Here is a 16,071-nt window from a genome sequence, read left to right as displayed (position 1 = left end):
CTTTGCATGCAATTAACAATAGTTCTATATTAATTAGGGATAAATACTTATTGAAAGTCAAGAACTTTCAACATGTGGGCACCTTTATAAAGGTGAAGGGTATGTTAATCAACATGACTTACTTTAAATGATCTCTAATTTCAAATGGGTGGTTAACTTACTGTATACTGATAGGATGTTGATAGGCAGCTGTCATTCATTTACATTTAATGTAAATGTAGAGATCTTTGTACTCAGAGGCACATTATTTTAACCTGATCAACCAGTGTATGAGACAAATAATTAAGAGCTTCATCCTTTTCTTTATATTAATAGGCATAAGATCAACCTATGTTGAATTTTAACAACAGCACTGCGTGGCAGGATATCACACTTTGAAATTCTGTTTATTAACATTTTGAAGATTTCTCTTTGAATAATGCATAAAATAAATTTCACTAAACTTAAAAGGTATTCCAAATAAAATGTACAGGGCTGAGCTGTTAGCCTAAAACCCTGTGCTTAATGTAATTCCCACTGAATTATATGGGATTCCGCTAACAATTGTGGGCACATGACTGCAACCTCCAAGTTCTATGTATACACTTAAATATGGTTAACCACTCAATTATTGGACTGATATTAAATGGCAGTAAAAGATATGTTGAAACGTGTAAACCTAGGAATCTACTGTAAAACTCTTTAAAAAGACACTCTAGTTCTGTGCAATAGAGCAAATTGATAAAAAAGAATACTTTATGATGTACCTGTTAATAGTTACACTGTTTACCATATTGTACCCAAAGCATTATACCAAAGGCCTGCATATGTCATCTAATGGCACTTGAAAAAGTAATATTTTTTTTAAAAAAAGCAGAAAGCATAACCTGCAAGAAATTTTTTATAAGATTTATATTTTTGTTTTGAAAGTGCTATATCTTGTATTATGTGTAACACAGAAATTGATCGAGCTTTAGTTTAAAACACACACATGTGCACACACACACACACACACACACACACACACACACACACACAGCGTAAAATACATATAGAGCTCACTAGGTAAAAGATCCTGAAAATATGTACTCTTAACATTCATTATTAGCTTAATAAAGCAATCAGGTCTGGCTCATGTTTTAGTCAGTATATGGTTTTTGAAAACCTCTACTGTCAAATGAATAAATCACTCTATTCCACAATTCACTACTAATAAAACATAAGCAAATTATATATATATAGATATATATATATATAATATTTTAAATCCATAGTATACAAAGTGTGGTGCATGAGCAGCCAGCACACACAACACTTCATTCTTAAGAGTTAACCTGGTAATTATAAAATAGGCTTTAAAATTGTCATTTTAAAGTTGCCAAACAAAATCTCTGCTTAAATGATAGTCATAAAGCACTAGTGTGTAAATAACGCCCACACTGTCATTCTGCTTCCATATATTCATACATCTTCAGTGACAGTCACACAAGGTGTAGCCATTTATCAAAGTACTAACTGAATGAGGTTCAATATCTTGTCTGAAATTCTATTGCTAATTTGAAATGCACCGTTTCTCTAATTAATCCCATTTCAGAAACTGAAAGAGCTGCCATAACAATATGGACCTTTAACATGGATCAAGGATTACTGGAAAAACTAGTTCTTATTTCTAAAAACAAGATAACCAGCAACTAATACTGAAAACAGATAACATTGTTATAACATGCTTTATACATACCAACCCTGTCAAAAATTATAAGTAATTATATGAAGTGGTAAATATGAAAAACTGATAGGTTAAAATTGGTTCATTTCACTTCTTTAATGATTGAAAATTTGTTTTCGATTATCTGTCTAATGACAGTATTTTTCTAGGAACACAAACAATTATGAATAATGAAAAAAAAAAAAACTGGGATAAAGACAATGAAGCTGAAGCCAATTCTGTTTTTAAGGGCTGAAAGTAATCACCATCTACAAAAAAGGCACATAAGGACTTTTACATTTCTTGTAGAATATTAGTCCTTTGAAAAGACAAAGACTTCTCCTTTCTGAAATCCCGCCAACCCCTGGGATTAAAATAATGGTGCTAAAAGCTTGAAAAGCAATATTGAACAAATCATTCCATTAAAGATACATTTTAGCAATCTGTTTCATAGAAACTAAAAGAAGCAATCATGCAGCAGAGCTAATGACTACTTTGAGAAAGTATTCTCACAGCATATTGGAGCAGCTTACAAAATTTGAAAAGGTCTTTTCCTTATTAATACATCCTTATTTTAATGCCTTTGGAACAAAACACTTATAAAAGTTATTATTCAGTAATAAAATTTAAATACATCAGTATAAAATAGTAAAATCATACCTGCATATTGCTCCTACGATAAAGTAGGAACTTATGATACAAATATTGGGAGCCAAAGCTCCTTAATGGGAGCAACTTTGTTTCTGTTAAATATATTTCCTTTAACTACTTAAAACTCATGTATTTAACCACAGTAATGAATAGACATAATTATATGATTTAAAAATCTAAAGGTATCAGTGGATATGTTTCCAAATTACAGCAAAAGTACATTTTCCATTTTTATATCACAGTTTTTCTTTCTTTTGGTTACTGGGAAAATAAGAATGTGTTTTGAAAAGGAGTAGCAATTTGACACACAGCATGAATAGCTGTTTTGCTATTAGTTTTTCTAAATACCTTGAATATTAAGTAAAAGTGGCATAAGCAATATGCTTTTACTTCACTCCTGAGAGTCCTGTTTTAAATTCTTGGCATTGAAAAAAAATCACTAGCCAAATACCCAGGTGTGGTAAGGAAGATTACCATCAAAGGTCTTGCACAGGGGACAATATATGTCATGAAATACAACTCAAAAGTGATTAGCTCCAATGTAATTATGGAAAAAACATATTTGTGGATTTACATTCATTTTCTAACTTCAAATTGAAATTAACATGTGAAACCTTTTGGCAGATTTTGACTCATATTTTAAATGAGAATAGAAAATAACAGATATTTACAGAATGATGAAACAAAAATATTTATATTTCAAAATAAGCTCTTAATTTTGTCTCTATTAAAGTTGCCAATAAGGCATAGGGGTTTTTTGCCAAATCATACTTCTTTGTAATTGCACTTAAATGAAGAAATACATTTATACCCCTAATTATGAAATTATTTAAGAAAAAATAATAGGTCCTTCAGACCCTCTTAGAAATGTACACGTAAAAAGCTGAACAATTTTTCATACTGGTAACAAATGTATTCATTTATAAATCGTTTCAATTGTTTTATACATTTTTCATGAAACCAAATTTTTTAATATTTTATTCTTTCTTAAAATTATCAGAAGAGCCTCATTTAATTACCATAAAAATTATCAAATCTCAATGAAGCTTCAAAACAAGAGATCCATAACATTCTGGAAATTTTTTTTCATAGACTTTTTAAAAATTGTGGATCTATTGGCAGTGACGATACAGATTGTTTTAACAACCAGAGTAAACAACTGTGAACAAACACATTCAAAATATTTTAAAAGTTAATTTGAATTTTATACTGGCTTAATGAGACTGGTACTGTACAAAAGTAGATTTACAAATGACATAGTAGGCACTACAGTATTTAAAAACATCTAAGGCATTTCTACAGATTTGTCACAAGGCGATTTTCTCATCTTATTGGAACGCTTGATGAAAACGTGGTAGAGTTGTGGTTGTGTTTAGACTGCTAGTGAAAGCTGCAGACAATGAGTGAAGAGACCCAAGGCTAATACCATTACCAGGGTCTTGAAGGTCTTGTGCCTGTGGAGGAAGCTGAGTCATAGATGAGTGTGCTTCCTCTTGTGAGTAACTCATTCCAAGATTTCCCACAGAAACAGAAGGATTAAAAGGAGGTCCATTTACTGGTATAAAATTGAATAACTGAGAGAAGTCCAGTGACGGGGTATTTAGAGGTTCACTTATAGAAACAGAACTTTTGGAAAGAGAAACATCCCCAGATGCATCATCTAGTGGACCTACTTGAGGATCCAACCCTAACTTAGATGATGATGCTTGAGAATCTTGGGATGAAGAAGGCATACCACTTTGCAGTTCCATTAAGTAACTTTCCATTTCCCCTTTCAATGGCTGGTCTTTCTCAGTCATAGAAACTGTATATGAGGTAGAACTGAGTGGATATTTTAAAGAAAGCTGGTGAGAAGGGTGGATTGATTCCATATCTATTGGACAAGGCATTCCTAAAGGTAATGATGTGGCAACCATTTGGTGTGCAGATGTTGAACTCTGCATGGACTGAAGTTGTGTGTTGTATAGATTTAATTGTAGAGTGTTTGTAAATGGCTTTGATGTCAGTTCAGTGGAAGATAAAGACATCACTGGAAGCAGCTCATCCTTTATAGGCACAGAAACATTGCAAGTAAATGGGTCAAGAAGGTCCATTGGCTCTGTTTTGACCTTCAAAAGTTCTTGATTATGACTTTTCTTCATATGCCGTGTTAGATGATCCTTCCGGCCAAATCTCTGTGCACAATATTGACAGAGGAAGTCCTTTCTTCCAGTGTGTACTACCATGTGTCTTCGGACATCCTTTCGGGTGTAAAACCGTCGATCACAATGTTCACACTGGTGTTTTTTCTCCTTCACTCCACCCGATGATTTGCCTGCATGAGTTTTTAGGTGCTCCAGCAGTACCCCTGTGCTTTCAAATGTCTGCAAACATACTTTACAGTTGAGATCACCACTTGTTGCAGCATGCAAAGCCAGGTGACGCTTAAATCCAAGCTTCGTATTGTAGTTCTTTCCACATTCTTCACACTTAAAGGCCTCTTTATTGGGATTATGTGTATGTAGGTGATTCTTTAGATGATCTTTTCGATGAAACATTTTCTCACAATAGTTACACTTGTGGGTTTTCTCAGGAGAATGAGTAGCCATATGCCTTTAAACACAGATATATTCTGTAAGTATTTATTTTGACCAGAAGATACATATTTTTACGGTACCTAAATACTAAATATTTTTGAAAGAAATTTACATGACATGTCACTACAGACAATACACATCATACTAAAATGTAGCAACACACATTATAAGCTAATTTAGTCAACTGCTACTTTGGTGATTTTAAGTTACATTAACATTTTATTATTATTACTTATTATAGCCATACCCAAAGTGCTCAGTCCGTTCACTTCTTTGTAACAAGTTTATATAACTGAAAATATTTAAACTTTTCTCATCAAAAACACACACAATATTCAGATTTGTTTATAATATTAAGCACTGTAGTTTATAATTGTACAATTTGATGTCTAAATTAACATTTCCTCTCAGAAAAGTCAGCTGAGTGTACACAGATATATATTAAAATGGCCAACACATAATATAATCTGAAAAATAAATAGAGTTTAATACCTTAGTAATTTGTACTTAGAAACAAAGGCCTTGGTGCAGTCTTGTTGTGTGCACTTGTAGGGCCTCTCTCCTGTGTGAGAGTATGAGTGAACCTTTAATTTCTCAACACTGTTAAAGGCCTTGTCACACAGTTGGCAAGGAAAGTTTTTTCTTGGTTTGGATTCACCACGCTTACGTTTCCCTGAAGGGACTTTCTGGGTATCTCTTACTTCTGACAAATCACCAGGAATGACAGTGGCCATCGCAGCCTAAACCAGGCCTTCTTGTTGGACACTTGGGAACTGCCCAACTCCACTAAATGATTTAGCTTTAGATGGCTTCTCAAGTTTCATGTGGTCGTTAAAGAAAGCAAAAGGGGACTGGAAAAAAAAATAAGAAACAACTATTTGTAACTACACTTAATTTTGAAGTTTACTTGCTATGTGATGCTTTTGAATAAAGCATATATAAAATTAGGTTCAGCTGGTCTAATGTAATATATGTAGGCGCTTTTTAGACTATTTATTAAAGCTCAAAATTCACTGCTCAGAATGGACAGATCCACATGTACTCTGAAGTACCTTATACTGCTTTATAAGTTTTTGAACTAATTTATCTGTTTCATGAAATTTTAGCATCAAAATTCAAGTTGGCTAATATATACTTCCAAAGGATTGTTGTCTGAATCATAGCATTGTGAAATATAAATGCTATAGAATACAGCAATATGGAAGTAATACTACAGAACAGAAGGAAGGTCTGCATGTTTGAAGGGTCTCATGTTTATATTATTAATTTTACTTTTATATCTCTCTTCTTCCTATATGGTTTGCAAGAGAATTAGAATAGTCTTAAATAAAAAAACAATCTGTAAAAAATAGAAAAACTTTATATAAAAATAAAAGCAGAACAGGCAATCCAAACCATTCTTTTTATTTGCATCAGAAAAATTTAAATCAAGCTCCTTCTTTAACATCTTATCCTGAATAAAAACTTTTAAAAATATTATGAGAATATTCACAGATGCAGATCCTCCAGATATATTCTGAAGTGATAAGCTCCTCAATAAGTTTTTCCATGCAATGTTTTAACATATGAAAATGGCCTAATATTTATTAGCTAATTATTTAAATATCTTATATCCAAATTACCTAAACCTAAGTATTAGTACTATAGGTACTGTGCAACTGCTTTAATTTTTATCTCCCTAAGATAGGTAGAATTAAAATGGTATCAAAGATAGCAAGGCCAGAGAAATAGATTGGAATAACTGACAGATATAGATCCAGAAAAGACAAATATAAGCATAGAAGATGCCATAATAAGCTGAGTAAGGCTTAGTTTGTTTACAGAATTTGATATATTTTGGACAGTCCTCCTAATTGGTTAATCAATTTTTAAAATGTCCAATATCTTAAAACAGGGGTGTTGAACTGGTGGCTGGATGCGTCACATGCAGTCCACGCCCATCCCAGCTCCGTGAATGGGGAAAATGTCACAAAACATCACGTTACGGCAACGTGACGTGGCGAATTTGACACCCATGTCTTAAAACATATTAAAACTGACAAAAAACTGTTTTACTTCCCTGAAAAAGATAATTTCTTGTAGAAAACATAAATCAACCTAACATTAATCTTCCTGATTAACTTCAATTTTATTTTAGTTTTAAAAAATTGAATCTTATTTTTCACAGCTGACTTTTTTGTTTTCCTTTTTTTTTCTTAAGGATTTATTTTTATATATTAAAATTTGTTTTTTGCAGAATAAGCTAGCTATTTAGCACAGAAGGACCAGTCTTCACTAGGATGTGTTAAGAGCCAGAAAATAGATAGTCAAGATACTTCTTCTGTGTTATGTGGCTTAGTCAGGCAAGAAGTTATCAGAGAAATCAAGAAACAAGTATGGCTGGTCCCTTCTTACCCCATGTTAGATTTGAAGCCTAAGAAACCTATCAAAAATGGCTGTGTGAATCCTGAATTGAAGTTAAAACTAAATTACAAACCAACCTCCTTGAGAGCAACCAACAAGCAATGTTTGCAGAGAGCATAAAGGTAGCTTTGAAAGAAGGGCAGGTAGGGGTTGAAGATGAAGGCTGAGGGAGATTGCAAAGATGTCTGCAAAGAAAACACCTGATGAATTATCCTTATTAGGTCAGTAAAATTAAACTCTGCCCACCATCTGGATTAGCAGATTGCCCAGACAGACAAGAAAGTTGGTTCCTCAACTTGCAAATACTTCATCAGAGAAAAAGAAGGGAGCCAGAGACTATACAAGTAAGGAGTTATATATATGCCCATAGTTTAGGCTGTAATGCTTATTAAGATTGTTGGGAAAGAGCAGTAAATCCAGCCTTGGACTTCTATTTACTTTCTTAGTTAGACATTTTATTCTGAATGTTACTTTGAATTTTGATTTGAATTGCTGATGCTCCAAAGTCCCATTTTTATTTTTAACCAGTGTTCCTGAATGTTTGAGCAGCTGGGGAAAATAACTTCTGGATCTCTACTGGAAACAGTAGAGAAAATAACTACTGTATCTTTGAATAATCCAGTATTTGCTTTCTGTTAGTTGCTAGATAGTTCCCCAATTTTTATGTCTATTTGAGTCTCTACTATAAACATAATATTGACTCCAATACTTCTGTGAACATAGATTTCAATCAATGGAGTGTAATGAATTTTTTTCCGCTTTCTCTCCCTCCTTTCCCTTTTGACATCAAAATCTATTCTGGAAATTTATGGAGCTTTCATTTGATGGTCATGGTGCTACAGAGTAGGGATTAAATATTTATGTCTCTTTTTTGCTGCTCACTGATTTTGCAGTGGATAGAGTTTTGTTATACTAATTCACAGGTTTAGATCCTACAATAAACTTGAGTTTAGTAAATTCATCATTCCCACTTTTCTCCTTGCAAATCAGGTTTCCTCTTGTACAAGGTAAGTGAAGTGTTAGGTAAAAGAAAATTATAACCCATCCCATATTGTTCAATAGGGTTTTCAAATATTCAGAGAAATGTTTAGAGGCAAAGCTATGGCAGAAATAAAAAGCACAATGCTTTTCCATATAGGGGCTTAGATTAATTTACTATGTGATCCAAATTAAGTCTTTACTAGCAACTGCTACTGCTATGTAAAAAGTATACACTCAATATAAAGTTCCTTCTTTTTGTATAATAGCCTTTGTTTAGTAATGGAGAAAATAATTGCAGTAAGTACATAATTTTTAAGGAAAAATTGTTCTAAAGAATACGTATTTTAAAATCCAAATGTTATAAAAAGAAATTATTTTAAGTGTTCTCACAAATATCCAAATATTCAACACTTCAGCTAAATACTTTAAGATATGGACAGATTAATTTATTTGGTTTTAGGTAGGCAGAAATACTGACTTTTAAGTACCTGGATACTCCTAATCCTTCAGATTTACTCTAATTGCAATTAAAGAGGTTACAGAAGTTTTATTTATCAGTTTTTGCAAATATAACTGATAAATTCTTTATAAATGTGTTTTAATGCTATGACTGGTAAAACTGCAGCTATACAGTAATATTAATTATTTTTAAATCAAAAATGATGAGGAAGAAATGGCATTTAAGAAAGAAAAAAAATCAGGTCCACAAGACACTGTTGATTGCTTAACAACAATTGGCCACCAGAAAAGTCTGAAGTCATTCTAAAAACTTAAGTACAGGAGGATGGGGTTATTTATTGGTAAAAAAGTTTGATATACAATTTGTATTTATCAAGCATAAATGTGGTCATATCTTAAACAATTCAGTATTATAACTGATATGCTAAGGAAGGGGAGAACACTGAACATAATCATAAAAAAATAACTGATACCTGTCTTAAAGCATTAGAAGGCCTAGTTTCTAAAACAACTGAATCTTAATCAAATTAATAATATTGGTACATATGTTGCTCTATAAATTTCAATATTTAATTCAATTAGGCTGAATTTTAGAATCTTATTTTTTAATTATAATTCTACCTCAAATTAGCAATACAATCATAACTATTGTTACAACTAACATTATAACTAGTCTTATTAACACTAATGCCTATTTAACTAAAGGTATAAAGGTATATAAAGATGTGGAACTAATAAGTAAAACACCGTAGATTCTATTACGATCATGATTAAAGAACACTAAAAACAACCTGAGTAAGCAGAGAAAGAAAAACAATAAAATGCAAGAGATTTTACAGAATTGAATTATGGAGCAGGAAAGAATGGATAATATCTTGTATTGCTCACTATTTTCCCATTAGTTAATCTTCAAATTCTTAAAAATAAATGCATTTTAGGTTGTGATGGCCAACAGAACTCTTGCTTCTCAGACTCTGCATTCCCATTTCCTAAATTAGCTATCCCCAACATATTTTTTCTGTCCATATTTAATATTGATCTTCAAGCCCAGCTGTGATAAAATCTTTTTAGAACGTTCAACTGAGGGTAATAAATTAAACTTTTCTTTCTTACCATCTCTCCTGTCCTTTATGTTTATATTAGTTGGCTTCAACTAATGGTTCAGCAGAATTTTGTTGGAGAAAAAGGGACAGTGATTTTCACCAAACCATTCTTCCCACTACTGCATACCCTGCAAAGGCTTAATAGGAAATTGACCCTATTAGTATTTAAGTCTGCTTTCTTTTCCCCAGTGCACAGCATACACCAACAAATGTTCATTTTCTCAAGAATAACTACAAACGTTCACAGGATACATATGTGTCTCATTCATTGCATCTTGGAACTATGCAGTATAGGTTCCATAATATTAATAGTATGGTACATAATAAGAACCTCAGGTTCAGATGAAAAAGGAAGCATTTTACAGGTAGTCCTCAATTACAATCACAGTTGGGACTGGAACTTTTGTTGCTAATTGAGGCAGTTGTTAAGTGAGTTGTATCCAATTTTATAACCAGGTTTGCTCTAGATTTTAAGTGAACACCATTGTTGTTGTATGAAGCATGCAGTCATTAAGCGAACTCCACCTCCACCCCCTGACTTTGCTTAGTGGAAGCCAACTAAGGAGGTTGCAAATGTTGATCATGTGACCCTGGAATGTTGCAACTTTCATAAACTCATGTCAGTTGCCAAGATCCCAAATTCTGATCATGTGACTATAGGTGCACTGTAATGGTTGCACGTATAAGGACATATTTTTCAGCACTGTTACTAGCTTTGAATGATTGCTAAATGAATTGTAAGTTGAGGACTACTTGTACTTTCAATATATGAAAATATACGGAAACCAAGTTTTCATTTACATGTTTCCCGTAATTCTACCTGCACTGGAGACAAAATCCTGAACCAATTCAGAAAACTGTAGATGCATTCCCTAGAACAAGGGTCAGTAACCTAGTCTCTGGGCTTGATGTGGCTAACCATCTGAAATCAGGCAGCCCGTGATCCCCAAAAGATATACATTTATCCAACCCATGAGAGAAAGGAAAATAGCGCTTGTTGCCTGCTGCTTTAAACTTGATTATGAATTAATTATGATTAATTATGTTAATTCAAGTGATAATAAAATTCAGAATTATAGGTTCTTTAAAAAACAAAATAAAAGGATTTTGGTGGACTGGATCCGAAGGTGTGCGCATATGAAATATCTGAAGAAAAAACTGATCTTCCCTTAAAGTTACATTATTGAATAATACCACAGAAAATGATTGGTTTTCGAAAGCAGTAGGTTTTTTTTTTGTTTTTTTTTGGTAGAGAGTGAGAAAATATATATGAGGAGCAGGGCAGAAAGATTATCAGAAACGTTCTCATGTAAATGATGAACAATGCGCATAGTGTTTTGAAGCCCAGCTGCTTTTGGTTCTGTTGTCCCTAGAGTAAATTTCTAAATAATTAAAACACTAGCTTATTATTTGTAGTTGTCAAATATTACTAATTCAATTGTGGATGTACAGGCTGAGCAATGTAGACAGTATTTAATATTGTTGCTCAAATATTACACTTCTCAAAGACCAGCTGAAAAAAATTTGAGCAATGTCTATTTTCAGCTTCAGTACACATTATTCACATTCGTTCTTTCACAACTGTAGAATGAATGATACAGTATAAATTACCATTTAAAATTATATTACAAAACAATACTTTCATATATATATATATTATACCATTTTAAAAGATGTTCATACTCAAAATAGTTTTATGGTAGCCTCTGTCAGTGCACACCTGGTGATGGGCAACGAAGATAAACCTTCAGATTTTGGTCTTAACCAGTTCCACTGACATTTCTAGAAGTAAACCAGAATCTACTGCTTCCCATTTTTGCTGATCTGAAAAAAAGAAAGAAAAAGAAAGAGCTAGACATCATATGATCCAAGACAAATATTTAACACAATTTGTTATGAGTTTCTGTTATGGCAGCCTATATGGTACCTTTATTTTAGGAATAATTTGCCTTTCTATTTAAACAATTTTCAGGAAAGTAGCTGAATAAACCAACCATGTAAACTCTTCATATCAAAGCATCTTAAAACTAGAAAAACATTATATAGCAACAGATATATGTATGATCACAACTCAGTGCATGAAATATTGCCATGCAAAACACCATTAATCTAAAAATCAAACTTGGAAATACAAACTTGAACTAACTGATAAAAAATCCCCAAGGTCCAGGACTGCATTGGACAAGACAAGAAAATATAGGACAGTGTTTTCAAAAAGTTATTTCATGGTATATAGTAAGTGTTAACAGTGAACCAGATCCATGTTTCCAGGGCTGCATTCATGACCATTAAATAATAGTCACTTTTCATCTGACAGATATGGGATTATGTATATGAACTGCAGGTTTAGATGCATTTGTTTAGGAAAAGATATATGTACATCCATGGTTAGAAAAAAAAGTTATTTCAGGAATACAAAAAGTTTGATTGAAGAAACAAGTGCCTAGAAATGTATTACTGCATGAAAAAGCATACTCATTTTAAGCTCTGATATTCAGTACAACTTTCACATGCTGTACACTGCATTTTACTTTGTATTATGCCTGCTTACAATTAAGTTCTATACCTCTGCAAATGTTTTGGTCTGTCAGCCTCAATCTCTTTTCTCTGCAGGTTAGGTTAACAAACTACACCAAACCATACATAACAAATCAAGTAACATTACAACTACTATCTTTCCTCCACCACCCTCCCACATGACACATAAATTACTTTACTGAAAGAAGCCTGTGATAATGAGAGTGTCCTCTATGGTCTTCAATTTTCGATGCAACACCAAAGTTCTTCCCTAGGCTGCTTCTGGAAATTCTCGTTAAAACATACTGTAGAAGCATGAAAAATGAACAAACATGATATATCACTCAAGCAATATATCGAAGCTTAAGGTACTGGTTTCAAAATAATGGTATGGTGACACGCAAGCTCAGTCAATGTTATCTTTTCCATGTATTAAAAAAGTATCTCCAATGATAACTATCTCAAGTAAAACTTTCTATATATTCTGCATCTTACTATTATTGGAATATGTAGAACTTGGTGCCCAGGAAAGGGAAAGCTAGAAGAAAACAAAATAATTCTCTAAAACAATAGGACTTCATATAAATTCACAATGACAGATATAGTTGTCATAACTAAGGACAGATAAGGACAAATCTTCATATATTTAATACATCTATTTGATGTATTGGAATCAATAATTCTATGTCCATGTATGAGTTCTAACAATTTTTATGATGTCTGTTAATTATAATCTATTTGATAGTATTAATGATGCAGCAATTAGTTTTCACAATTATGAAAACCTTACTGTCATCAAATTTAATTTCATGGTATGCAGAATTTCTAAAATGTTAGTATCATTCATTTATGATAATTTTTAGCAAGTCAACTTGATTACTGGAATCACATAATATGCTAAGCAAAATGACCAAACATCCTCCCTATTATAACTTAGCATGATGCGTGAATCCAGTCTTTGAGAATAATCAAAAGAAACTGTAAAATATTCATTACATTATCACATCTCACTATAAGAATATATACTTCTGCTGCATGTGACAAGAACAATGATGTCTCTAGCTTGCTAATTATTTATGGGTATTGTCTGAATAAAAAGTATTTCTGGTCTCCTGCAAACTTTAATATGTATTCATGACTTAGAGTTGAACAGTTTAAAGTGTCTTATAGGTAACATAATCTAATGTTCAGACAATATGCTTAGTCATTTTGCAAACTAGTTTGCAAGAAGCATTACTTGGCTGTCTAGGACATAGATAGATAGTTGGCTAGACAACTATCTAGCTCCAAACACTTCTGGGCCATGGGTGGATGCAAGCTTCGGGTTTCCACTTCCAGCCTGCAGTCTCTCTTCCTCAATCCATCCAAGTTGAAAAAGACATTCTCATCTTTCCAGTCATCCTGAATATCAATCAAAGCGCTGGAACTGTAGTGTAGAGGACCCTTTGCCTGGATTCACATATCATGCTAAAATAGTTTGTCTGGTTTGTGCTTAAGAAAGATGGAAGAACCACCTATAACTTGTTCAGACACATTCTTACGAAAGTAACAATATTGTGGTGTGTTTCTTATTTCCTTAACCAATAGCAGTAATCCTTATAGGGCACATTCTTTTGATATTATTCTGGAAAGTCATGGTGTTTGTAATATCTATCAATGTACAAAGTGAGAATGGGAGAGCTTTTGAAACCTGAGAGTTTTTAAAGAAGCATTAATTTTCCTAAAGCAAACATTCTGCTAAAGCAATTTCTCCCAAAGCTATATTTTTAGTCGGCAGCAAAACTAAAAAATTTTCTGCAGCTAATTTAAACAACCAAAAGGCATCCAACCATGCAGGTGGAATTGTTCAGTGGCTTATTAAAAGATCTTTAATGACTATAATTTATTACAATAGACTTGGGGGGGAGGGAAACATGCTGTATTTCTGTACTGGATAAAAAATTGTTTAATTTATACATCTTTTTCAGCTATGGCAGATTCATTATTGAGAAACATTCCAATATATTGCAGACACACAGAAGTGGCTTCTGCCTGTTGTTTCATTCCAGATTTTAGGATTTTTTTTTATCCAAACCAAGAAACACATGTTTTTCTAGAGGACTACAAATTATCCTGATCTTCACACTATTCTGTTGGAAGTTACTATTCATATGTATTTAAGGCATTTGTCACAAGACGACTGGGCTGCCATAAGGAAAAAGCTAGACTATAATCCTAAAATTCTACCCACTTTTGGTCCTGCTTCTACTCCTCAGCTGATGCTCAATCACTGAGGTGGCTATTTTTAATTTCCTCTTTGCCTAGGGATGTACCTCATATAAAATCTACTATTAACGTGATTTTAATCTCTTTTATATCTGTAGTTTTTATATGTGGTTTTACCCATTTGTTGTGTGTTGTCCAGAATTGCGTTTGGGCAGTTATGTAAATTGGATAAATAAAAAAATGAATTTGATTATCCACTCCATCCTAGGCAGCAATGCAAACTGTATGTAAAAGATAAAGGAATGGCTAACAATACTAGGGACAGAACTTGCACTGATTGTTGTAGTGTTGTCTATATATTGTGGGTAGATTATTTTTATAACTAAAAATAAACAGTTTAAAACATTATCTGGACTAAGCAAAAACTATTTTTATAGTTTGCTCAAAGGCTCCTATTCCTCTGTATTACTTTTGATAACTTCAGAGCGATTACCACCACACTGAACAGTTAGTCTGTAATATTACTATATTATATTACTAGTAATTTTATATTACAATAAAATAAAGTTATGGAAAGCACTTGCTTTGCATAAAATCATGGCACAGCTGTATGTTTGGAAGGCTTGTGTAGCTGATTAAAAAATGTTCCAGTTGTATTAATGTGTGTGCACAGGCAACAGTACTCTGACTTCACATAAGAGTTGTATGATTCTTCCAAAGCACATGGCTTGTTCATCCTTTCAGGAAAGGTCTTTGTTTTTCAAGTCACTAGGACTTCGAAGATAATGATCACATTATTAATAATTTTCATTTTAGTTGACTAATTGGAACATAGGATCCCCACTATTCACATGCTCATAAAATTTTAGAACATTTATTATCTGTGTGTTTTATATATTTTTATTACACAAATTACAAATAATCAAAATTGATGTATTTCACACACAGTCTGTTGCATAGTTTTGGTAAACTGAAGTTTCATTGTAATTTTTTATCTTCTAATATTTAAATTAAAGACAATAACATGCTTTGTTATTGTTTTATAAAACAAACATTGTTGAAGAAAGCCCGTTTTTTCTTCTTTCTTAAAGAGATGTAAACTAATTGAATTCTGAAAACACATTTTGAAATTTATATATACATAGCTTGAATTCTAAATTTCCATACTCTTGCATAACTGTTGTGCAAAGGACATAAATGATTCTTCAACATAGAGTAAATTGTAATGCTTGAGTTCACATATTCACTCTTGTTACTAAAAAAATATCTCCATCCTCCAATTTTGGGTTCATTGAACATGTAAAATTGCATATCTAACAGCAACATTTTTTAAAAGATCCTTTTGAGGCTATGGATTACAATTGAGAAGACAAGTCCTAATGAAAACCCTATTAAAAATATTTCCCACCTCAATGTTAAGGCTTTAAAAAAACCTGTATCCTAATTATTCTATTACCATACAGTGATATCTCGTATAATCTTTATTAGTGGG

The 16,071-nt window shown here is 32.5% G+C and overlaps 1 protein-coding gene across 1 annotated transcript; it reads right to left on the bottom strand.

Annotated features, from left to right (window-relative positions):
• Nucleotides 1-3,459: 3,459 nt before the first annotated feature.
• On the bottom strand, nt 3,460-5,835 carry PLAG1 (PLAG1 zinc finger). Its single transcript, XM_070942274.1, has 2 exons — nt 5,404-5,835; nt 3,460-4,927 (listed from the first exon to the last, which is right to left on the bottom strand). The coding sequence occupies exons 1-2, from the start codon at nt 5,643-5,645 to the stop codon at nt 3,664-3,666; spliced, it is 1,506 nt and encodes a 501-aa protein (XP_070798375.1). The 5' UTR covers nt 5,646-5,835; the 3' UTR covers nt 3,460-3,663.
• Between the last annotated feature and the right edge of the window lie 10,236 nt (nt 5,836-16,071).

Source organism: Pituophis catenifer, unplaced genomic scaffold, assembly GCF_029215685.1.
Source record: "Pituophis catenifer annectens isolate HBS135680 unplaced genomic scaffold, rPitCat1.0.hap2 SCAF_3, whole genome shotgun sequence".
NCBI lineage: Eukaryota > Metazoa > Chordata > Lepidosauria > Squamata > Colubridae > Pituophis > Pituophis catenifer.
The sequence above is the reverse complement of the archived record's forward strand: the minus strand, read 5'-3'. Positions and strand labels throughout refer to the sequence as shown.

What these genes read in the sequence shown, in the direction of transcription:
- PLAG1 (XM_070942274.1), bottom strand. Translation starts at nt 5,645, where the DNA reads ATGGCCACTGTCATTCCTGGTGATTTGTCAGAAGTAAGAGATACCCAG. An exon ending in TCTAAGTACAAATTACTAAG is followed by an intron (nt 4,928 to 5,403) that starts GTATTAAACTCT and finishes CTGTGTTTAAAG; the next exon opens with GCATATGGCTACTCATTCTC.